The sequence below is a fragment of the Hemiscyllium ocellatum genome, chromosome 6 (assembly GCF_020745735.1).
Source record: "Hemiscyllium ocellatum isolate sHemOce1 chromosome 6, sHemOce1.pat.X.cur, whole genome shotgun sequence".
NCBI lineage: Eukaryota > Metazoa > Chordata > Chondrichthyes > Orectolobiformes > Hemiscylliidae > Hemiscyllium > Hemiscyllium ocellatum.
In genome coordinates this window covers 88913402-88939947 of record NC_083406.1, presented here as the reverse complement: position 1 = coordinate 88939947, position 26546 = coordinate 88913402, and the positions used below count along the sequence as shown (strand labels likewise).

General features: G+C 38.7%; 1 protein-coding gene across 2 annotated transcripts in view; it reads left to right on the top strand.

The window, feature by feature from the left end:
• Nucleotides 1–19503, top strand: part of LOC132816482 (high affinity cationic amino acid transporter 1-like) — a 73338-nt gene extending 53835 nt beyond the window's left edge. The window contains exons 8-13 of one of the 2 annotated variants that reach the window (XM_060826122.1): nt 2470–2606; nt 5140–5242; nt 5779–5990; nt 8329–8495; nt 9342–9450; nt 12727–19503. In XM_060826122.1, coding sequence (XP_060682105.1) covers nt 2470–2606; nt 5140–5242; nt 5779–5990; nt 8329–8495; nt 9342–9450; nt 12727–12926 — 928 coding nt within the window. In that variant the 3' untranslated portion in view covers nt 12927–19503. Of the gene's footprint in view, nt 1–1554; nt 1695–2469; nt 2607–5139; nt 5243–5778; nt 5991–8328; nt 8496–9341; nt 9451–12726 lie in introns of both variants that reach the window. The other variant, XM_060826121.1, reaches the window with a different exon arrangement.
• The last annotated feature ends 7043 nt before the right edge of the window (nt 19504–26546 follow it).

Genomic DNA, 26546 nt, shown 5'->3' with positions numbered 1-26546 from the left:
CCCTGATATAGAAAGTATGTTATTAAATTGGAGAGGGTTCAGAAACAATTTACAAGGATGTTGCCAGGTATGGAAAATTTGAGTTATAAGGAGAGGCTGGAGGTTGAGGGGTGACCTTAGAGGGATATAAATTAATTAGATTAGATTACTTAGTGTGGAAGCAGGCCCTTCGGCCCAACAAGTCCACACCGACCTGCCAAAATGCAACCCACCCAGACCCATTCCCCTACATTTACCCCTTCACCCAACTCTACGGGCAATTTAGCATGGCCAGTTCAACTAACCTGCACATTTTCTTTGGACTGTGGGAGGAAACCAGAGCATCCGGAGGAAACCCACGCAGACACGAGAATGTGCAAACTCCACAGTCGCCTGAGGTGGGAATTGAACCCGGGTCTCTGCAGCTGTGAGGCAGCAGTGCTAACCACTGTGAAGCGAGGCATGGATAAAGCAAAGGTCTTTTTCCTAAGGTTGGGGAGTTCATATTTTTAAGATGAGGGCATTTTTTTCACAGAGGGTAAGTGAAATAAACTGCCAGCGGAAGTGTTGGATACAGGTACAGTTATAGTATTTAAAAGATGTTTGGGCATTTACACAAATAGGGAATGTTTAGAGGGATATGGGCCAAATGTAGGCAAGTGGGACTAGTTTAATCTGGGAATCGTGGTTGGCATGGATGAGTTGGAGCAAACGTTTCCAAGCTGTGTGACTATAAGGCTCTGTGCTTGAAGCACTGCTCATTTGACATCACTGTGACTCCGTATTAAGTGACAGCTCTCTGAAACACAGCACAGAAACCCATGTTTTTGAGACATAAGAAAATTTTGAAGCAAGTGTATAAAAGCCATATGATGGGCACAGACAGAAACTTGCATTAGCTTTGAACTGAAAATCAAACGAATTAAAAGTTCTTCCAGCACAAATGTCATATTTGGAAAAATTGGAGATATGAGCTAATCGACAAAGTATTGTGGGATATTGAGCCCATTGCCTATATCAAATTGGGAAACCATCCTCAAATTCTATGCATTGAATTGGAGATTGCCAAAAAATGATTTGGATTTCAGATTATTGTGTTTGATTTGTAAATGCTTGTTGATTAAGACAAAGGAACCTCCAACATTTCCAGCCATTATTTTGTCTAATTGCACAGTTATGCAGCAGCCCAGAAGTTCCCTGTATTGCACACAGGAAATGTTCAAAATGCAGTGCAAGTGAGCAAAGGAATGTTGCATCCAGTCTCTGAACATCATATTCTATTTCAAGGAAGGATTGTGCTTGTTTAAATGTGACAATTTTATAATTTGCAAACAATTTTCCATCTCTGTTACTCTCTGAAGGGATAAAGGCCAAGTCTTTCTATGATTTTTGACTGGCGATGATACTTCTTAGCATGTTTGACAATATTGAAGTGATATTAAAAAGTATTCACATTATTAAAGGCAGCAAGTAATTTTAATAAGACCTTGGCTGTTTTGCGGCTTTGTTGTTTCAATTAACTGTTTGTGGCTTTGACTGCCCTATACTAATGTGGGATGGACTTTTTTCTGTTAGTCTGCTGGGTTCCATATTTCCAATGCCACGAGTAATTTATGCTATGGCAGAGGACGGACTGCTGTTTAGAGTGTTGGCCAGAATCAACGAAAAGACTAAAACGCCACTTATTGCTACAGTGGTCTCAGGGGTTGTAGCAGGTAAGGAGCAGTCACCTACAAAAAGAAATAGCAGGGGCAGTAAACGTATTCTACCAAATGTGTTGCCATCTGGCCTCTGACTTAAATGAAGATTTTCAAACTTGCTTCTCTAGCTTTTAAGTTTCTATTTGCAAAATGCTTTTCTTTATTTTCTTCAGTCCTTTGAGTGCTACAAAAGCAGCTTCTCAGTACTGGCACATGCTCAAGCTCTTGCTTTTCAACTTTTTTTTCCTTTTTTTTAATATAAAGTGGTAAGTTTTGATTTTAAGATATGTAGCCCAGTTATTTGTCTGTCTCTCTTTTTTTTTCGTCATTAGCTCGAGCCATTGTTCGAATAGAGCGAGAAGCATTGTATTCTGACCTCCGCCGATACAGCCTTGGAGCCAATTGGTCGAGTTGTTGCAGCCATCGTTGCCTTTTAAATTTCCCTGTACCCACTCTGCAGAAATACCAGATGCTGTTTGACATCTTTCCGTGGCAGAACTGCAATGTTGCAGAACTGCAATGTTGCAGAACTGTCTTAACTATGTGTGTGAGCTCCCGTTTTCACCACGTGCCCAGCTCTGTGCCAGTCACAAGGACACTTTCTAACTTGGAGTCCCTTTTGAATGAGCGAGGGTATAAATTCAAAAGTAGTTTAATGTTGCTGAGAAGAAGCAATCAGGTGTGGTTCAATAATGTTTAAGGCCAGTTGCTCACATTTTGGTATCAATATGTTTACTTTCCCTGTCTAATCACAACCACGTGAATCATGTAATTGATTTCTCCCTTGCAGCCTTTTGGGTTCAATGTTTCCATTGCCAAGAATCGTGTTTGCTATGGCACGGGATGGTCTACTATTCAAATTTCTGTCTGGAGTGAGTGAGAGAAAAGTTCCAATAGTTTCCACTATTACAGCTGGGTGTCTTTCTGGTAAGCTGTCCCATTATAAGCTGTAAGGCCTGGGCTGAAGTGTGCTTCTCAACCTACTGAGCCTCTAACCTTGCCCTCTGGTTGCATATCTAACGTTTTTGTGAGCATCAGCTTAACAAACTTTAGAAATACAACTTCTCAAGAGTAGCATACTTCACACATGTGTATTTCCCAAGTTCCATCCTTCCACAGGGATTTCTTGCCATGAAGTAGTATCCTTTCGAAAGAGGCAGAACCAGTTGTACTGTGGACGATTACACAATTATGGTTAACACCTCTCTAGTTACTAATTGGAACACTGAATTTCTGAGTTGCTGGTCACCAGTAGCTGGTGGTAAAATTGTCCTGATCAGCTAAAGTCTGCACCGAAACTATGACAGGCTCAAGGCTGTGTTTAGTTGCCAGTAATTTATTTTGGAGGCCCGTGCATCATGCCTACCTTAAAGCAGGTTTACTTATAAAAATGCAGCAATCTTTCAGAAAACAGCAAATGTTCTCCCTGTATTATATGTATTAATGCAAGTCGCCTGCCAAAACATGGTGGCATTTTTTAAAATGCTGCTGCTAATGAATCAGTTCAAGTTTTGTTGTATTTAATGTTGAAGCAGGCAGCTTTTAGATCTCTTAGGGACCCGTTGGATATAGGGAGCAAGTGGAAAAGTGGTGTTGATGTCCCAGATCATCTGCAGCCGTATCAAATGGGGAAGGGGCTTAATGGTCTTCTCTTATTTCTTTTATTCTGACCAGTTAAAGAGTGCTTGTGAATGCACTACAGTTTTTAAAATATTTTTGTTTCAAAATCAGGATTTACTTGTCATTTTGGAAAATTGGGCTGCACTCATCGGACTACTTGAGCCAAATTTGCACTGCTCCAGGTGGATGCTAAATAGTTGAGGGCATTGATCACTGAAGAGCAGGGAACTCTCATGGTAGCCTAGTCAACATTCCTCCTTTAATCAACATCATAAGCAAAAGTTATTTCTCATGTCACTGCTTACAGGATGTTGCTAATGCAGAATGGCTGCTTTTGTTGTCTAAAATAATTGTGTGATGCTTTAATGTGTCCAATGAAATACATGTGAGTATGTATTTCTTGTTGCAAACTTTTTTGATGCTGTTAAATTCCTCCGGATGTAATTGCTGTGGCGTCATAGACGAAGCAGCTTAGGATAGATGGGCCTAAAACGCTGCCTGAGAAACTCTAGTTGTGTCCTAGGCCCAACCACCTTTGGTTACTTCATCAGTGACCCTCATTCTATCATCAGGGCAGAACTGGGAATGCTCGCTTGTGATGACATGGTGTTCGACACCGTTCATAACTCCTCAGGTACTGAAACAGTCCATGTCCAAATGCAAGACCTGCATGGCGTTCAGTTTTCAGTGAGATATGAGTAATGTGCAAGTGTCAGGCAGTGACCATTTCCAATAGGAGAGGCTGTAATTGTTAGTTCCCACCTCCCAACATTCGCTGTCACAATCTGCATCCTGGGGGTTTTCCATTGTGGCTACATGAGCAGGTCAAAGGTTCTGAATTCTGTGGTGAGTAACTCACCCCCTCAGCTTCCCAAATCCTGTCAATCATGTTCAAGACAGTCAGGCAGGTAATGGACTATTCCCCACTTGCCTGGATATGCAGCTCCAATCACATACGAAGCTTGACACTATCCAGAACACAGCAGTCTGCTTTATTGGTACCCAATCCACCATCTTCAATAACCACTCCCTCCTCCACTGTGGCTCAGTAGCATTAGTGTGTACTTTCTTCAGGATGCATTACAGAAATTGATTTAAGGTTCCTTAGACAGTACCTTCTGAAACCATGACCTTCACCATCCGAGAGGCCAAGAGCAGCAGATATATGGGAATGTCACCACCTGCAAGTTCCCCTCCAAACCATCCACCATTCTGACTTGGAAATATATTACTGTTCCTCCAGTATCGTTGAGTCAAAATCCTGGGTTTACCTCCCTAGTAGCTTGTGGGTCTCCCTACACTCTCAGGACTGCGGCAGTTCACCACTGCTTACTCCACAGCACTATTAATACTGACCTAGCCAGCAATGCCCATATCCTATGCATGAACTAAATTAAGAAGAAGCAATTATAAACAAAAATTGAACAACTGCTTAATTGTAGAAGAATTCTTGCTGCAGAAAGGCTTGAAATTGATTTGTTTTCTGTTGTTAAAGCAAATTTATTTCTTATACCTCTAAAAATTTTCCCAATGAATTTACTTTTGACAATACAAACATTTTTGAGTCTATAGTCTATCTTGAGTCCTTACTTCCTGATAAGGTCTAAGTCAAAAGCTGGATGTGGCTATATGTCTAAGCTTGAGTCAGCTGCTAGTTATCCTACTGGTATTGTTCTGGTTGCATTCCAGTTGAAATGAGCTGGCAGCTGGTTAACTCACCAGTGGGAAAGCTAAGTTGTACTGAAATGTTACACTGATTTTATTGTTAGTACTGATGTGTTTTTAGAACATTTTTGTTGTTCTGTAGAAATTCAAAGTTCCTTTTGCACTGTTACTGCAGCAATCATGGCGTTCTTGTTTGACCTCAAGGACCTTGTGGATCTGATGTCAATTGGAACCCTTCTTGCCTACTCCCTGGTGGCTGCTTGTGTTTTGGTGCTCAGGTAATTGTGTTTCTTCAGGAGCCAATGATTTTGGCAACACTCTCATTCGTTTTTTTGTTTCCTGTATCAACCCTTTAATCTTCTCCCAGCTCTACTGTCCTTGAAGCTGTGATTCAGGTTGGCTTGTGAAGCTGTGGATGATTAAACCCTCAGCTATATCATCATGTTTTTCTTGGGACCAGGCAGTGAGTTTTTGCATGATATTCAGTTTCAGGGCTAACTGGAGATGACAATGTTGCAGACTTGATTCTAACCTTCCCTGGTGTTCTAGATTGCGCACTCTGTAGTGGCCTTGCCATATGCCTTTTTAAATCCCTCCTTTTATGTAGGAGTATCGATATCATTATAATGCCCTATCTATTCTCCTGTCTGGCACATCCCAGGAACCCAACTTGATCCTTTCCTGATTTTAATAACTCAGTGCTATTGGCCAGTGTGTTTCCTCATAAGTTGTTGAAGAAACCAGTTGTAAAGTTTCTCACTTCACACTCTGCCATTCCATTTTAAAGTAAAGCAAGACTGTGTTGTATTTGCAGATATCAACCTGAACAGTTTTCTAGTGCAACATATCAAATGGCAAACACAACTGATGATGCTGATATGAATGAATCGGTCAGTACTAGTGACTCTCAAGTAGGCGTTTTACCAGGGAGTGAAGAATTTTCATTAAACACCTTGATATTCCCTGAAAGTAGTCTCCCTACCAAACAATCGGGATTTATTGTTAATACATGTGTGTGTTTAATTGGTAAGTTACCATCTTTTAAATTGTTTCTGATTGATTTAGATTCAAAATTACTTTTAACCAAAGTTACCTTTGTTTTAATAAACCAAAGAACTGGGATGTTGGATTTGAAATAGAAATTGCTGGTGTAACTTAGCAGATTTAGCAGCATCTATGGAGAGAAAGCAGAGTTAATGTCTTGAGTCCAGTGACCTTTCTTCAGAACTGGATTCTATTTCACTAATTTTATTTCCTTGATTCAGTAGCAACAATGCTGCTTTTAAAATATAAAGTGTGACTGAGGTACAGGTGTGGATAGGCAGGATTGCTTCAAGTGTCTAGATTAGAGTAGTGCTGGAAAAGCACAGCAGGTCAGGCAGCATCCAAGGAGCAGGAAAATCAACGTTTTGGGCAAAAGCCCTTCGTCAGGAATGCTTCAAGCAGACTGGCTTTATTTTCCCTTTATCCAAAGAATTCTATCTGAGTGAGTTGGAGGAAATCTGCTGTTTCTCTATTTAGTTTACAAAAGTGCTAAGGACTGCGTTCAGTCAGCCCTGCAGATAATCTCGACAGTATGGACTGTTCACTTGTAACTCAAAGTGATAGCAGTCATCAATGCCACTGGATACTATTTACCAAATTTGTTTGTCTGCAATTCATTGCTTCCAGTAAATGGCGTATGCATAGTTTCTGAAAGTAAACTCTCCAGGAGCGTAGAGAGCATAACATTTTTCGAAGTTTTGGTTCTCCCTAAAATACAAATAACTAACAATGCTAGATGGCACCCATATGGCCCATTCCTGATCCCAGATAGTATGTTGGATAACTAAGATGCATTGGAAACTTGTTCCACTTTCTACGTAACCTCTTAAAATATCTAAAGTACCTGAATTTGCAAAAGTTGAAGACGTGATATAAACTTGTCAACAAAGTTTGATTCCGTAGTGTAAACGGAGCAGTGATAGCATGGATACACATTTACTGAGTAACAGGAAACCAAAGCTTTTGTTTTCAGGCTAGAGATGTCCCTTTTCGCAGAGATCACTATTGCAACAACTGCTTTCCTTGACCTGTGGGTTTGGATGTTCAAGGCTTAATTTTAGAACTTGTAGGTGATATAAAACTTGAAAGAATTGTGAACAGTGACTAGAACAGTGATAGATTCTCAAGAGAGCATAGACGGGTTGATGGAAATGGGCAGACACAACAGAAATGTAGTGTAGAGAAAGATAAATTGTTACATTTTGGTCAGAAAAACAAGGCGGGGGGGGGGCGGGAGAAGCAGAGGGACTGGAATATATGTGCACAGATCATTAAATGTGGTCCTAGAGGCATGAAGTACAGTAACAGTGGTTCTGAGGAACGTTGGTACCTTGGTGTTAAATGGATCAATTAAGGTGATTTAAATTTTGCGTATATAAACTGTTAAAGGCTAGTTTACAGCTATGAATTGAAAAGTTGCTAAACTTCACCAAATGAGATATGAAACATTAAAACAAGCAAGTTAAGGTCATCCATGAAAATATTTTCTGTATCTAATTTGGAATAGTGCTTGGGTTTCTGACCTGATTTTTCTCCCAAAAAAAATTTAGGCAGAATTATTGGCTTTGTTGGAAGAACTGGAGTGACAAATAACCAAGATGATAAGGTGGAAATAAAAATGATCAAAGAGTAGATGAAATTAGGCTTACAATTATTCAAAATGATGAGACCAAACAATAAATTGTTCAAAGTGTTTGAAATAAGAAAAAAGTTTAAATTTAATTGCTCCCAACTCTTCCTCTTGCTCAAAGTTTGTGCGAAGATTTGTAGCTCGGGTGCTTGTTGTAGTGGTTCTGTTCGCCGAGCTGGAAGTTTTTGTTGCAAACTATAAATGCCGGAAGAAACATCAAAGAAGCGCTTCGCAGGAGGCTCCACAGCACTGATGATGTCTCCTAGCCAGGGGACGAAACGTTTGCAACAAAAACTTCCAGCTCGGCGAACAGAACCACTCTTCCTCTTGCTCCTGTTAGGGAAAGGGAACATAATCTTAAAATTAGAATTACATCTGATTGCAGGGAATTGTTCACATTGGGTTGAAGCATGTGAAATATGCTTCTCTAAATAGTAGTAAATGCAAAATCCATCAGTTTATTTGTAAGAGGTGATAGTAAGATATTAAGACTTAATGAATATAGCATTGGGATTAAAATGGATAATTGATGCTGTGACTAATGTAAAAGCAAAGTAAAATATTGAAATAGTCTCCTGCCTTCGTGTCTGTGAAAGAAACTCAAGGGCCAGCACAAAAGGTTTGAGCTAGCCTCATGTGAGCAATTTTGCTGATGTGTTATAGTGTAATATACTATGCTTTTTGTTGCAGGTATTCTTATCCTAATTTTTTGCCTGCTGGCTGTCTATGCAAAAGATCCCTTGCTGGAAGGGAAAGCCTGGTGTATAGGCTTAGTTGTTGTTTTGATTCTTCTGTGTGCGATTTCAACTGGTATCATCTGGAGGCAGCCAGAAAGCAAAACAAAACTGTCGTTTAAGGTAATCGCTTCTTTTAATGTTTGCTTAATTATTTTGATTTAAGTTAGGCCTTTTTTCTGATTTAGGCAGAGTCAACATTTGGAGGGTTATACAGAGAGCCTGGATAAGGTGGGACTTTGTTTCACTAGAGTGTAGGAGGTTGAGGGGTGACCACCTCAAGGTTTTTAAAATTGAGGGGTACAAAGAAGGTGAATGGAAGATGTTGTTTCCCAAGGATGAGGGAAATGTGTTTGAGGTGAGAGGAGAAAGATTTAAAAAAGACATCGGAGGCAAATATTTCACACAATGGTTTATGTGTGGAATGAACTTCCAGAGGAAGAGGTGGATGTGTGCACAGTTAGTGTTTAAAAGATATTTGGATAAGAGAGGGATTAGGCCAAATGCAGGCAAATGGGACTAGTTTAGTTTGGGATTATGGTCAGCATGGACTGGTTGGACCAAAGGGTTTGTTTCTGTGCTGTATGACTATGCCACTATAAAATGGATTAATACAAGCGAAATTGTTTTTAATAAACGTCCTTGGGAGTTTTCTTTTGAGGAGATGAGCAGCACGGTAGATGAGGGCCAACCAATGGATGTATCCAATTTGGATTTTCAGGTGGCTTTTGAGATTACTGAAGAAATTTAGAGCACATTGCATAAAGGACAATGTAAAGGCGTAGATTGAAAATGGCTAACAAAGAAAGCAAGTATGTTCAAGATAGAAAAAATAGATTTATGGTTTTTTAGGTCGTCAAGGGATATGGGAATGACACGATAAATGTTGGGTTGGATGATCAGCCCCAATCTAGTATGGTTGTGCTTGGGTTTTCTGTGTTTCTATAAGCTACTGTCCTGGTTTTTCAGGTACCTCTTCTGCCCTGTTTACCGATTGTCAGCATTCTTGTGAATATGTACCTCATGATGCAACTGGATCGAGGCACTTGGATCCGCTTTTCTATCTGGATGGTGATAGGTGAGAAGAAACTATTTGTATTTACAAATTGCCTTCCAGATCCCTAAATCTACCTGAAAACTCTTCATAGGCCATTCAGTTTGTGTGAAGTGTGGTTACTGATACTTTGTAACTAATTTAAGTGCACAAACATCTCATAAACTACAGTGAGATCAAGAATTAGTTGATTTTGTTTTGGGGCACTTATTCAAGAGTGAATTTTATCTAGGGCACCCCATCTTCAATTTTATCTTTGTATAATTGTATCATTTATGTCCCCTGAACCTCCATATGAGCATATAGGTTGGGAGGAGGCCATTCAGTCCATTGAATCTTCTCTTCTATTCAGTAATATCATGACTGATCTGATAGTAATCTCCAAAGCCCCATTCTTGTCTACCCCTAATAACCACGCCGCACTCCTTCACCAGCCCACCAAAAAACCATTTGCCTCTGCCTTAAAAATACTGTGGAAACTTGAGTATCCGAACGTGATGGGCGGACAGTATTTCGTTCAGATAGTTGATTATTCGGAAAATCGATTTAAATGCCTTTCCTCTGGGGCTCGGAGTTTTTAAAGTCTGCTCCACGTTCAGGAGACTACAGCATACAGCGTGCAAGGCCCTGCCCCCAACCGGGCCCGTCCCCAACTGGGTCCAAATGCACCCCACCCCCAACGCGGTCCAACCCCGCCTTGAATACTTTGGGGTATTTGTCGGCTACTTGTGTTGAGAGGATTTTGTTTTATTCTTTCACGGGATGAGGGGATTGCTGGCATGGCAAGCATTTATTGCCCATCCCTAATTGCCCAGAGAGCAGTTGAATCAACCACAGTGCTGTGGGTCTGGAGTTACATGTAGACCTGACCAGCTAAGGATGGCAGTGTCCTTAGTGAACCAGATCAGTTTTTCCTGACAATTGGCAATGGTTTTATGGTCATCATTAGACTCAATTCTGTATATTTTTTATTGAATTCAAATTCCACCACCTGCCATGGTTGGATTCGAACCTCAGTCCCTGGAACATTATCTGGGTCTCTAGGCTAACAGTCCAGTAATGGAACCACTAGGCAATCATCATCAACTCCCCCCCCCCCCCCCCCCCAAATATGATCAGACATTGCTATCCTCTCCATGTGCTGCCACTTGAGCCTTTTCTACTTGTATTTTTTTTCTCTGTGGTTGCACAATTTTTTTTTCTCCTTTTTTTTGTTGTATTTCTTCCAGGAGATCATTATTATTTTGTACTTTTTGAGGCATTAATCTGTTCTTTGCTTTAGAAAACCTTTGTCAAGTCTTATATTTAAACAGAAGTTTTAAAAGTGCCACCGAGTCGTCTAATTACTACCCAGTAGCCAGTTCTGTGTGTTCCTAATGCACATTGTGCAAATAGCACCAGGATTAAGCAATCTTAGCTTTTTAAATATTGTAGTCCGATTTTGTAAGTATTCTGGTTCTTGGCCTGTAGACCGGTTGGCAGTGGAGATGATTGCCAGCAAGCAATTTCCGTTGTAGGCCATAACGTTATATTCTAGATAATTCTATGACCAGAGTACTTCAAACCTCTATTTTGAAAGTGTAATTGCACTGAAGATTATGATTTCTTTCATCACAATAACACGTCATAAAATATGGTTCTATCCCCACTATAGTCATAGAATTATGTAGAATGTATAGTACAGACACAGGTTTGTCTCCACACTAACCTCTTCCCACTCTGTTTTGCCCTATCCTGTCAATGTGTATCTGTTCAGTTGACCATAAGAAATAGAAGCTGGTCAGGTCATGAGCTCCATTGAGTCTATTTTGCCAATCATTACGATCATGCCTATTCTTGTGCTACAGCTGCCCTTCAACTCCTTGAGAGTCTTAAATGCATCATGTGATGGAGCATCTGCCAACCTCCTTGCTTGAGAATTCCAAACATCCTCAATCCTTTGAGTGAAGAAATTGGTCCTCATCTTAGTCGTAAATGATTGTCCCTTTTGCCAAAACTCTAACCCTTTGTTCTAGATTACCTGGATAAGGGGAAAAAAACCCTATCATCAAACCCCTTCATAAGCTTGTATGTTTCAATGAGATTGCCTGTCACACTTGTAAATGTCAAATGATATTGGCCTAATTTACTCAGCCTCTCATCATAGAATAATCCTGTCCACTGCAAGGACCTATCCAGTAAGTCTTTGTTCCACTGCCTCCAATGCAAGTACATTCTTCCTTAAATGTAGACATTAAAATTACACTGTACCCCAGGTGTAGACATGTTTGTAAGAAAATTTTTTTATTTTTCTACTTTGAACCCTTTGCAATTAAGGCAAGTGTGCAATTTGTTTTCATAATTGGTTTATGTACTTACATGCTAACATTATATTCCTTGTAGGAGTATACTGAAATCTCTCCAGTAGCAATATTTACAAGTTTCAGATCTTTTTTTTAAAAAAAATGTTTTTCTAAAGTGAGCAACTTAATTTGTTCCCAGGCTACATGTTGCCCACTCATCTTAATCTGTTGTCAATTCTTTGCAGCCTCTGTCGTTCTCATTGCTTACATTTCCACCCACTTTTACATCATTAGCAAACCTGCGTATAATCATTCCTGTTGATCTCAGTTGTTACCATTTGTAAATAACCGATGGCCCTCGGACACTTGCCTAACTTTCCTTTCAAAGTGCAATTATTCACTGCAAATGTCCTGGCGAGTCCTACGTTTAGTAGAATTAAAACTCAAACAGCTGTAGGATGCATAAATTATTTCAAGGAAGGCAGTCCATTGTAACTACCGCAGTAACTACATTCTGAATTCAACTTTTAATAACTAGCTACAAAATTGCAAATTGCCAAAGTTGGAAAAAATATGCAACAGAATATTGCCAGATAAAATTGGATCCAGTCAGCGCAGAGCACCAAATTTGAACTTAGCAATTCCAAGAAAAATTCCTAATCCATTGAATGTCCTTATACGCACTAAAGATTTCCAGTTATATCTCCCTGGGGAAATTAATTTCAGATGAGTAGATACCAACATGGATTTTTGGAGTGATACCTTCAGTGTAATTAATTGCCTCAGACTGTTGATTGAGGTAATATCCCACATTGAAAGGAAAGTAGAGCAGAATCGATTCATCCAAATAGTTAGCTTTGTTGGCATTCTTTAATCTTCTAGCTGCAATTACTGTTAAGAAATTGACACTTTATTTAAATTAATCATACGGAGAGAGTCTTTTGAGGTCTCATTCTTCATTTTCAAATCTGATTATTTTAAAGTAAGAATCTTTTGTTTCTCTTTTTTTTTCTGCCAGGCTGTGTCATTTACTTTAGTTATGGAATGTGGAACAGCTCAGAATCCAACTCTTCCAGTTTGCCAGCTGACAGGACTGCAGGCGGTTTTAAGGATACAGACGCATCTAATGGGGAAGCATTACCTCCAGAGAAGGAAGCTTTTCTGCAGAATAACGCGGAATATGTTGCGGAAAGTGGCAATGGCGAGGTTAATGTTTAAAGCAATGGAGGCATCTATTGCAAATATGCAACCAGTATCCATCTTGGAAATTTGAAAAAGGAACGCAGCTGAATGAATGAAGATTGCATTACACAGCGAGAAGGTCTTTCTTCCCCCACGTGCACACTGGTGAAGGTTTTAATTAAGTTGTTTTGCTGACTATTGGTGTGCTTTAAAGGCCAACACTGCTGCTATGTGATTTTGTTTTCTTGTTTTTTTACACACCCTCCAAAACAATGGTAACATTGATTACTCCACATACAAGGACTAACTGATTTAAATAAAAGCTTAATACAGATTCGGAGCTGGTCAGATTTAGGTATTTATTAGATTTTAACTATGATAATTGCTGAAATGTTAAAAAAGCTAATTTTCAGCTGGTGATGTATACACAAAATGTGGTTGGATATATATTTTTTGCAAAAATATCTTTCTGGTTGAGTGAGTGCTTATTAGATAGCTTTTTCTAGCAAGAGTAATAGTATCTATTTTTATTTGTGCTTAAGAATCTCTGTACATTACATTTTCTTAATTTCGTTGCAGTTTTGACAGTGCAGGACACTGTGTGTCTGGAAGTGAAAACTTTAAATTTCAATCCATTGTAGGTTCAGTTGCAGATTATTTCCTCTATTTTAAGACATACAAAATTTCTGAAACATTGTTTAAAATCTTCCTTTCTTAATATTGTCAAAGAAAGGAATCTATCAGTAATTCTTTAAAAAAAACATTCAGAAGCAGTTGTTCTGCTGATTAGGTAGCAAATTAGCCCTCTGATTTAACTTATCACCTCAATGTTTAGTCCTATAGTCCGTATTAATTTTCCCTTTCAGATAGGGAATGTTACACCTGCTTGCCTTTAAATGCATTTCTGCAGAAACAAAAATTATGTTGTTGCATTGACCTCCTCAATGTTGTCCCTACAATGGATAATTGTATAGATTACTTGTGGGAGTGAATCCTAATAAGTTGAAAAAGGATGCAGTGTTTTGTCTTTAGCTAAATGTGGCAAAAGAATCTAATCTCAAAGCTACTACAAGCACATATTTTCTCTCCTAATGGATCTATTGAACAGAGTTCAGCCAAAGCAGTCATTGTTAACACCTTTAGAAATGGTTTGATGAACGTTGGATCTTGCCGTGAAAGATCAATTATGTGAACTCTCAAATTGGAATAGCATTTTAATGTATATTTGTAGAGCAATAAAAACCTGGGAGAGCTTTTCACAGGAATTAACATGGATTGGATAGAGGCTGCTGAATCTGTCCAAGCTTTGTTAAATAGTGTGGTATTTTCTTGTTCCATGCTTTCTTTTGCTCCTAGCACCCCAAGACTTGGCCCTAAATGAGCTTGAACTGTTTAGATACTAAGATTGAAGAATGTAATTGTACAGGCTTCTGAAATTGAAATCAAATAGTTTGAACAGTGGAAGTGGACTTACAACGTATATATAGTGGATTTAGTGCCTTTTTCAAACGTTTTTGTGGAAGGAATTACAGAATCATCCACAATATCAAGAAATACCAGTTTAGGTTTTGATTACTCTTAACAAAACAATGTGGGCCATTGTGATAATAAATAGATTTTCTAAAAGATTTCTTACCATCTATAATTAAAGCAGTGGACACTTCTAATGATGTGAAAAACAGATGTCTCTCACTTTTTTAAAAAAAATGTTCTTCCCACCATATTTAACGTGACAGAACCTCAGTTACCGGATTATAATCAACATGGCCATTAACTTGCCCATGGAGGTTTAGGCTATAGAAGGAATCATCACTAAAGGTACCGAATGACCATTTATACTGCTGCATTATATCGATGTAAGTTACAACAATTCTTGTTGAGACTTTAGCAGAGTAAGTAATATAGCTGTACTGCCTGCTGTAAAGCCAAAGTAGCAGGATTTGATAATTAATACCCTCATGATTATAGCATTAAAATCCATCTTTAGTTTTCTGCAAAAATTCTTACCAAAGCCCATGCAGATCATTCAGTTGGTTTTGAGAAGTCACATTACACTCCAAATTGTATTTAGAAAGAGAGGGTTTTTGGTAGAAAATCTGGAAAGAATTGGAGTGAGGCCACTAGAGATTGCAAAAAGATCCGTTTGGTTTTTGTATCCCATTGAACATTTAGATAATAATTAAATACTGTATAATAAATTACTTTAAACAATACTTTGAACTCCACCTGGTATTATGTACATCTCTGACTCTATGTCTACAACTATGATGCATTATTGAAAAATGGGAACTCTAGGTAAGTATTAATGACATGTTAGAAGCCGACCCCATGATCTAGGACAGTAAGTTGTCTGGGGAGAGCAGGTCAATGAGAATAGTTTTAGATTGCTGTAGCATTGAACAGTTGGAGTCGTGGTTCATTGATTAACTAAATTAGTTCCATGATCCACCAGTGGTAACTAAAATTGCTATAATATAATCAGGGAATAAGTAATACTGTTCACTTTTTCCAAGTCATAATATTAAATTTTTTTTCAGAATTAAAGCATAAAGCTAAAGGTGACTGCAGTACTCATAACTCTCTGTAAGAATCTTGACTGTAAGAGTGAAGGCACATCAGGCAAAAACATGTTTGCACAACTCCTGCTTTTTAGGCTGAATCTTCTTGATGTTTTCATCAGGAAATAGTGCATTGCATCAGCCAGGCATAAATTGCAAGCAGAATTTTCACTCTGGGGAAAAAAGACCCTCCCAATGTGGAAGTTCTACATGTCAACTTTTGGTTTAAGCTGAATTTTAAGAGGTCCGTTTTCAATCAGCTAATATTTACTGTAATGAAGATACTTGGAAATATGACTAACACATATGAAATACAAAGGATGACCATGGCTATCATGTGGTTAAAACTAGGTAATGCATATTATGTAAAGATATGTATCTGTCCTAGAATTATAAAATATCAGAACAATGCAACAGATCAGATTGCATCTAGGGAGAAAATGTTAGGAGGGTCAAAGATTGATTGATTGTTAACTGTCAGTCTAACTAGCATATTGGAAAATCAAGGAAAGCAATCCTGAGACCTTCTAGCAGGCATGACCTTCAGTCAGTGTGAACATGTAGAATTAGCACAATGTTTCTATTCTGGTCTAATAAATATATATCAGTTTGTTGAACTGAATTAATATGCTATTCGTATTCTGAAAATGCAGACCCTGGCTGTATTTGAAAATAAATGAATGTAGCTACAGCATTTCTAATTTGTGGACATTTTAATATAAATGCTTGTTTTTTGGTGGGGAAGCAGCACAGAGATTCTGATCCCTGTGGGATATGGTAGTTTGCAGATTAGTACCACTAAAAGAGTAATAATACAATTTAGGGGTACAGGATCAGCAAATTTGATTGAAAATTATGGTTCAGCAAAGTTATTCTTGATTGAAAATTATGGTTCTCAAATATATCAGACTCTGATTATGGTTTCTTATTTTAAATTGGAAAAAATACATAACTGGGACATATCAAGTTGGTGTGATGTCTTGGATGATATGCCTTTAATGTTTATGCACAGTTCTGTTATTTTCCGAAAGACAAATTTCTTGTAGATATTCAGAATTACAATCTTTAATCAATAATTATGTAATTGCATCTCTTTATAAAACAAAAAAATGCCTACAAGTCCACAAACAATCAAACACAAGTACCACTAGATTCAGGAAAGTTTGAACTCAATAAAATGAATGGCACCAATCTGTTATTTTTGTTTTATTTATTTTTCCTGTTTTAAATAATGGTCATTTTGACATATTAAAAGATATTCAGTTCAATTGGGTTTGCAGGAATTACCATAAAGACGAAGTAAGGAAGAAAATATTGCTCTTCCTCTGTTCTGATGATGATGATGATGATGATAAAAGAAAACTGAACATGATACAGAAGTGTGGTTTAATAATATTTTATTTTAATAGCAGTGGGTGGAGTGCTTTGCTTGGTGCTTACCTCTGCATGCAGAGTATAACAGATAGATAATGTGCAATAGGCTACTGCTGTGCTATGCCTTCAGCCTTAAAAGAAATTTTGAGTAGCACAAAATATAACATGGTCAGACTTTTATGGTTATTTATTAGGAACCTATTAAAACTAAGGAGACATCTCACTGGGTGTAACCTAAAGGAAGTTAGCCTTAGCGTTTCTTGTGTGAATGTCATTGGAGTTGCTAAGAAAGTGGTTGTTGCTTATCAGTGAGAATACTGTCTGCCTTATGATAAGGTATGATGGCATTTTAATAAAATATATAAAAAGAAGTTCTGGAGACTACATTTTGGTGGCTTGTTACAGGCAGAGCTCTTGGGAAATCCTGCCTTTGCCCACTTGTTAAAAACTCCACTGAAGTTGCAGACTTTGTGGAACTATGATGTGCTAGGAGGTTATCACTAGGGGGTGTTCATTCTCCCTAAAATAGTTTAATCCAAATAATTTATTACTTGAAAGAAAAAAGTCTGTCCATTGATAAGTCTTCAAGATGCCAACTTACAAGTTGGATATTTGTGTTTAAAATCCTGGGTACAGAGGGGTTAGAAAACGTGGAGATTAGTTTCTGTCCCATTTAGATTTCTTGGTTGGTGTGGAATATAGAAAATTGGAGCAGGAGTAGACCTTTTTGGCCTTTCAAGCCTGCTCCACTATTTAAAATGATCATGGCTGAGCATTCTATTTCAGTACCCTGTTTCTGCTTTTGCCCCATATGCTTTGATTCCTATAGTTCTTTAGAACTATATCTAACTCATTCTTGAAACCATTCAATGTTTTGGCCTCAACCACATTCTGTGGCAGAGAATTCCACTGGCTCCCCATTCTCTGGGAGAAGAAATTTCTCCTCCTTTCCTTAGAATGTGACCTCTTGTTCTGGAATCTATGGCTCTTCCTTCATGTACCCAGCCTAGCCCAGTTAGAATTTTATACATTTGAGTGATTTCCCCCCCCCCCCCCCTCATTCTTCTAAATTCCAAGTGAATATTGTCCTAACTGATCCAGTCTGTCCTTATGTTGGGCCTGCCAGCATGGGACTTAGTCTGTTAACCTTCATTCCACTCCATCCATAGCTAGAACATCCTACCTCAAATGAGAAGACCAAAGCTGCACACAGTACTTGGTGTGCTCTCACCAAGGCCCAGTACAGGTACAATTGTATATCTCTGGAGGAAAGGGGTAAGCCCATGCAAGTGGGGTCATGACCTATCTCCCGCATTTATCTGGGCATCCATTTTTAGAAGGTACAAATGGAATAGTATCCACTGACAATGAGCCTTACTTGCATTCAATTTGCACAAACTTGAAATAGGAGTTTGTCTCCTGTCCTCTTTCCAGAGTGAGCCCTTTCTAAATGGTGAATCTACACTAGTGGTGCATTAGGCTTACTTAAGTGAGCTGACCTCAGTGGTGCAGTGTGTTCTTGGATTTAAAGGTCTATGGCATCAGAAGAGATCAAGCAAGTTGGGCTTATCCTCATTGGAGTTTGGAAGACTGAGGGAGCTTGACAGGGTCAATGTTGTTTCGTGTCATGGGATTCCACAACTATGGGGCAAGATTCCAAAATAAGGGGTATCCCATTTAAGCAGAGATAAGGAAACATTTCTTACCTAAATGCATTTAGTCTTTGGGATTGCCTTTTCCAGCAACCAGTAGAGGCTGGTTGAATATAATTAAGGTGAAGTTTAAACCAGTTTTCTTTATTTAACAAGGTGGTCAAGGGTTAGTGTTAGGCAAGAGTGTAGATTTAGGACCAGAGTCTGATTAGCTGTATCATTTTAAATTACAATACGGTAGCTTTACGTTGACCATAAAAGTTTGACTACTATAACTTTAAGATACAGTTTCTTTTTCAATGATTTGTGAATATTTTCAGCACCAAGTATGGCTGTTTAATTGAAATCACTGCATAAGTGTTTGGAATATTAGTGATGGATGTTGAAGTATTGGTGTATAATAATTCTGGGACAAGATACATAATTCACACAACATACTAATACTTCATTTGAATGAAAATGAAATGTGGTTGAGTTACAATATGTTGGAGTACAATAATTATCTATGATTGAATCACAACATATTGATAGTATATTAAAGTTTTCAACATTGATTCATTTATAATTTATCAATATGTAAGCATGTCATTTTCTGAGACAAAAATGCCTTTTTTAAAAAAGCAAACTATAAGCAAAACATGAACTATTATATTTTCAAATTACTTTGAATGTTTAGTGATATCATGTAAATAGCCTTGTTTGTCAATACTAAAAGAAATGGTCTACTGTATATAGTCAGGTGGTTGAGAATCTGTATTTATGTAAAAAAAAATCTAAATCATACATTTGTCTTTTGCTTTCCCTTTATAGCAAGTTATTGACTGGAGCAGTTGGCTTTCAGTCAATGGGTGTTACAATATATCAGTTTTGATCGCATGTTTTTATTGTTTTTAAAGGCAGATATTTGACTTCGTATTATTTTGTTGTTTTGAATGTGCATCTTATTCCTTTTCTGTAACAAATAGGTTGTTTTGGCATTATTTGCTTTTGCTGACTTAATGTAAATAATAAAGAGCATTTTTAATGGTATTTTAATTTCTTGAGCACTTTATCATTTAGTAAATGATGTGTGTACATTACTCAGCTAATGGCCCTGAGTACAGACTGATATTGAACAGTTACAGTGCTGTCCACACATCCTTTAGGAGCATCATTGAACAAACATTTCATCTTCTGATCATGTCCTCCTGTTGCCTGGACTGCTCAAGAGGAGCACTCCAGTTTTCACTGTACTCTGTCTTCAGAGCATTCATTTTGGCTTGCACACGTAGCTGTGCAGTAACATGAACTTGCAAGAGGGAGAGATGGATGATTGATGGAGATGTTGAGCAAGCTGACACACTGATAATGAAGATGCTAAAGAAGCAAGGGCTGTTCTGAGATAAGGAAGACCAAACTGGGAGAAACTGACTGAGACTAGATTTGAGGTTGAATGACTAATTAACAAATTTGGATGCTTCAAATGATAAGCTAATAATGACACTGCTTAAATTATATCTTATACATTAAGTTCATTATTTGCCTGGTTTGCCAATGGGGCAATTAGTAAGGGGTTATGTGAGCGCTATGTTTTTATGAATAAAAACTCTGTTTGCAAGGAACAATTTGTCCAGATGTAGAAGTGATCAATTCTTGAAACCCAAACATCCAGTTCAGAGTTCCTGCATTCTAAAAGCGATGTTCCTCACCTTGGACAGCGGAGAATGACAGCCTTAGCGGTCTCCACAGTGCTCCATATGATGGCACATGTGAATACTCCTTGATCAGTATCCTTCAAGATAGTCTAGATTTAGGTTTCTCTTATAGACACCTGAAGTTGAAAGAGACCAAAGTACTTGTACAGAAAGTTGACATGTGTGTCCCAGAATGACTTGGGTGTTGTTAATCTTTGGTGCCAGCCTGACTGTTGAAACATGATCACTTCTTTGCTTTACTGGTATAACTTTGACATGATTTCATCTGGTAGTCCAAGACCTAGAGTGCTCTTGTCTACTGAGGATCTCCTGCACAGATACCGATGCAACTTCCTTTAGGTATTTGGGCACCTGGCAAACAGGACATGGTCTAGCAGGTTAACTCTGGTGCCCTCTGGGTGCACCTCCTGTGATCTGGTGCCCAAAGATAGTTTCCTCACCCATCAAGTGATGGGCCCCATGGAGGGAGATTGAAGTTATTTGTTGCTTTTCACATAGCCAGTGAATGAGTGCAGCCATGGATTGAGCAATAACGTGAGGGCCCCTATGCATTTCCAACAGATTGTGATGGTTCTACTGGATGTAGCTTTCCCCAGCAGTCATTCAGTTCCAGACAGGCAGCCATGCATCTACATGTCAAAACCCCATCAGAAATGGTTCTGGACACAGTCTTCTGTTCTGCACCCCCTGTGGAGCACCTCCTCCCTGTTCAACTCCATAAGCTCATTAATGAACAAGTCCAGAAGTTCTTAGGGTCTGCTGAACCCAGCACAACTTATCTCCTCTAAATGTCAGAATTGCTGTCATTTCTTCCTCCTCTAGCTTGCATCTAAATGGGCTCACCACAGCACTGAGCCACTCTATAATAGATAATGCATCAAGGTGAATGTCCCTGCAGTGGTGGAGAGTCAGGTGTAAGGCCATGATGGTGCCTCCTGCTGAGGTTTGCAAGTGACCCCTCTCGATGTGATTCAGCAGCTGACAGAAATGGGTCTTGGGGCTCAAGCTCTTTCTTTTTCCTCCTCCTGACTTGGGAATGGGTTGTCAAGAAAAACAGATTTGAAAACATTGCAACCACACTAACCCCTTAACTCTGCCCTGCCCCCCACCAACCCATCAATTATATTGATTATAAATACTTGAGCATTATGTTTGCATTGATAGCATTTATCACCCACCCCACTTGCACAACAGAATGATTTACAAGGTGATATCTGAGGCTTGTGGAGTCAATTAGTGAGATTTGCAGCTGGAGGAGGTAAGAACAGCAGCTAATGGGAAACTAGATGGGTTTTTACAACAATTGATAGTTTTATGATCAGTTTCACTAACACTAGATTTAATTTTTTAAAAAATCTGGAATTGAAAATTCCACCAGTTGCTAATTCAAGCCCATGTTCTTTAGAGGATTAGCTAGTGTTCCTAGATTACCAGCAACATTCCTGTTACACCATTTTCTCACAGAAATGAGAGTCCTTCCTGCCAAGTTTCAGTTTTTTGAACCATCCTGATATGACAAAAATCCCAGTTTTATAACCTGAGCACTAATACTTATTGATAAATGCAGTGGAGCTATCAGTATTAATGAGCAATAAACCAATGAAGTAGCAGAACAGGATAGTGCAGAATAAGGGCTTCGAGTTCCTATCTGGAAATGCAGATAGGATGCAAAGCACTGTTCCTCTTGACTGGTTCAGGCATTGAACGTTCCTGAGCATGCAAGGCTCAATGTACTTCTATTGGCAGCGGGGCTCTTATTCCAGCCCTGCTGTCTGACTGTGCCCGGGTTCCCTCGTTGCTAAGTGGCTGGCCTGTGACTTGAATTGGAGATGCCGGTGTTACAATGGGGCGTACAAAGTTAAAAATCACCGAACACCAGGTTATAGTCCAACAAGTTTGTTAAAATGTTTGCTATAAATTCTGTGTCTTACAATCTTGTTCTCCACAACCACCTGATGAAGGAGCAGCACTCCGAAAGCTAGTGCTTCCAAATACATCGTTGGACTATAACCAGGTGTTGTGTGATTTTTAACTTAGGCCTGTGACTTGATCGACACATTTATTCCAACTCAGCATGGGCTGGCCATATATTTACTCTGACTGAGCTTACTAATTCCCTGCTTCTCAATAAGGTCATCAACTTCCATATCGAAATCACTTAAAAAAAAATCAATTTTCAAAAGTAATTCAGTTACTTTCCAAATTTAGCTTTAACGAGACAGAATTGTAATGTCATGCAAGATGCAAAAGTCCTTGACTTGTCTTTCATAAGAATATATCAATCATTTCAAGTTAATGTCATTTTCCCATTCATCGAGGATTCGAAATGTAAGCAACACAGGACACTTTGGGAATGGGCTTTGCATGCTTCCATCTTTAATTGTGCAGGAGCATGGCTATACTTACAGAATGCAGTGCAGTATTACACTCAATTCTCAGAATCCAATGCAACCAGCAGAAATAAATACAAATTCTTCACAGCTCATCAAACACTAGAACTAAATGACACTCGTGTTATTCTATGTATCAAATAAACTATGTTCTGTGTGTCCACAGGACACATCCAATCAGTGTGGACTTTAAATACCTGATGTTTGTGTTACATGATACAAATTCTTTCAGATACTTATCAGATTAACATTTGAGTTAAATAGAAAGCAGTCAGTACTGAAATTGTCCAGAAATATCAGTGTAACTTGTATTTAAATAATAGCTGAATTTCTGATCTACAGTTCAGAAGTACAGAGTACTGCTGCTCCCCTCTTACTGCACCAGTAAAAGCTGTCCCAGAACAGAAACAATTTGCAATAAAAAGTACTTTTATGTTCTCCTAATGACTTGATATCATCCATTATGGTACAGCCTTATACATACCAAGAACAGACACAAATTCAAGCAGTAGGTTGGTTTGAGTTAACTAGTTACCAATGGCATAGCCCTCCAACTGTCCTTGACAACACTAATAAGGGAGGAAATTCAGGATTGTCACTGCAGACCACCTTTTGGTCAATTCTGCTCGAAGCATGTGCAGAGTCATTCAGGTGATGACTTCATTTGCCTCAATTTTAATGCCCTCCTGGAAAAATAAACAGCCTTTGCAGACTGTGGTTCATGTTGACCATGTGGAGGAACTACAGGAGGACAGTCAGCATCCAAAGAACTATTATACAGCGAAAGACAACACCTTTAGGTGTGGAGTGGAACACTTTGTTTAACAAAAATAAGAAAAAGTGATAATTTCAGCTGGTATTTTTATATGACAGAAGGTACTGATTGTAAGATAAGCTAATTATGTGTGCATAGCTTACTATTGTAATAGAAGAAGTAGGTACAGAAGTGGACCATTGGACTCTTCCAGACTGACTGGACAACGGACAGGTCAAGACTTATGAAGGGCTCAGTTGGCTAGATGGCTGGTAGGTGATGCAGAGTGACAACAACAGTAAAGGTTCAATTTCCTCACTGGTTGAGGTTATCATGAAGGACTTTCCTTGTTAACCTCTCCTCTCACTGGAGGCATGGTGACCCTCTGGTCTCTCTCACTAATGAGAGAGAACAGCCCTATGGTCTGGTAAGACTATGGCAAGTTTATCTTCACCTTTAGTTCCAACTACCCTAATATACCTTTGTATCCAAAAATCTGTTGATCTCAATTTTGAACTGATTCCATAAGTGGATATTCCCAACTCATCAGGGTACAGAATTGCAAAGATTCATAAAATTCTGAGTTTCTGAGAAAACGAGTTTCTCCGCAGCTCGATCCTAAATAGTCAACCCTTATTCTCCAACTGTGGTCCCTGGTTCAAGATTCCTCAGCCAGGGAAAACATTCTCCCAGCATCTACTCTTTCAAGGTTCTTGAGAACTTTGTTTCAGTTGGATTACCTCATTCTTATAAACTCTACAGTATTTATCTCCACTTGATTTAAACTCCCCTCAAGAGTTAGTTGCACTTTGTTACGATAAGGAGAACAAAACTGCACACCATACTCCATGTGGGGACTCACCAAGGTCCTATATAATTGAAGTAGAATTTCTTATTCCCTTTTTGTAAGAAAGGCGAACATATCACTTACTTTTCGAAATGCTTACTATACCTGCATATTGACTTTCTACGATCGATGAACAAGTTCTCCATGACACTTCTCATTCTCTCATAATTTTAATTTATTTTTCTATTGTCCTAGCAAAGTCAATAAAATCACATTTCTCCATTATATATAATGTTCAATTGTCATGTCCTTTCCCATTAAATTGTCTAAGTTTATGTTTCCAACATACTTTGTATTGTTCACAAGCTTGGAAACATTACTATTGGTTCCCTCCTCCCAATTATTGAGAAAGATTACAAGTGCTGAAGTTATTGGTTGCCATCATGAGACCCGCCGAAGCGCAACCCACCCATACCCATACATTTACCCCTTACCTAACACTACGGGCAATTTAGCATGGCCAATTCACCTGACCCGCACATCTTTGGACTGTGGGAGGAAACCGGAGCACCCGGAGGAAACCCACGCAGACACGGGGAGAACGTGCAAACTCCACATAGTCAGTCGCCTGAGTCGGGAATTGAATCCGGGTCTCAGGCGCTGTGAAACAGCAGTGCTAACCACTGTGCCACTGTGCTCTCGGCCTTTTGGCTTGGAATAAGTGCAGAATAAATGGGTCTTTATCTGATAGGCAGGATGTGATGAGTAGAGTCCCCTAAGGACTTCTGCTGCGTCTTCTGTATTTAATAACTTATATCAATGATTTGGAAAAAGGGAGCAAACAGTATGGTATCTAAATTTATGGATGGCACAAAGTTAGGCAAAAAATTTTGTAGTGAAGAGAAAATAAAGTTGCAGAGAGATATAGATAGGATGAGTGAGTGGATACAATTCTGGCCGATTGACGATGAAGTAGGAAGAACTGAGGTTTTTCATTGAAATTCAACTGAAATTCATTGGCAGAAAGAATTTTTAAAAAGAGTATTACTTAAATGAAGAACAACTACAAATTCCTAGCTGTTGACCTAATGTATAAATCATAAAAAGCTGGTTTGTGGCTACAGCAAGTAATTAAGAAGGCTAACAGGATGAGAGAAAATTAAAAATAAATGTTTTAATGTTGCGCCTCAGTCACACAGGATATTGGCAAGGCTACGTCTTGAATTCTGTGTATATTTTTGTTCTCATTTAAGGAAGGACACAAATGCATTGGAGGCAGTTTAGACAAAGTTTACTAGACTGGCACTTGGAATAAGCAGATCACCCTATGAGGATGAGATGGAAAAATGAGGCTTATTTCCACAAGTTTTTGAGTTGTGTTTTGATTGAAGTATAGTGAATAAGACATCATCCTGCTGAAAAGTTATGAGAAGCTGGATGTGGGAAGACGGTTTCCTCTTGTGAGTCAGTCAGGAAACAGGGGCACCATTTAAAAATTAGGTGTTGCACTTTTGGGACAGCGATGATTAGAATTATCTTTTCTCTCAGAGCGAACTGCACCTTTGGAACACTCTGCCTTATAAGGCAGTGAATGTGGGTGGGGTCCTTGAGTAATTTAAGGCAGAGATAGATATTGGTTGGGCTAGAGAATCAAGGTTATTGGGGCTAGGTGGATATGTGGAATTGGGAATGCACAAAATTGCTGAGCCATGAATTTACTGAATAGCAAAGCAGTATCGATGGACCAAATGGCCTAATTCTGTTTCTGATCCATAATTATGTAAGAAAGAAAGCTTTTTGAAAATCTAAATGGAGTGATTCCCTGATCCATCCTGTTTGTCACAACCTCAAGAAACACTAATTGATTTGTCAAATATGATTTTCCTTTCATAAATCCATGTCAATGTCATTCCATCAAATTATGATCTTTCAATTGTCCTGTTACTACACAGCAATTTTTCCATCAATGTTAGACTAACTAGCCAATAATTCCCCTTTTTCTCCTTCCCTCTGTCTGTGAACAGTGGGATTGTGTTTGCTATCATTCAATCAACAGAGATCATTGTAACATCTAGGGAATTCCAGAAAAATCAAAGGACTTAGAGAAGATAGAGATTGTTTACCAAGATGTAATCAATAATGAGGGACCTGAATTCTAAGGGGAGGATGGAAAAATTAGCCTTGTCTATTCCAATTTGAACAGGTGACCAATAATAATTTTTATGATGAGTGGTTTTGAAAGAGAAAATCCAACTGGCCAGTAACAGAGGTCATGGATTCAACATCATCAGCAAAAGATTTAGAAGGGAGATCAAAATTCGCTTCATTCAGAATAGTAGGGAGATGGATGGTTCCACCTGAAAAGCTGATGGAAGGTACTTGAGAATGAGATCTACATGATTATACAGTACACAGGCAGGGTTTGGACAAAACAGAACTGGTGTTTT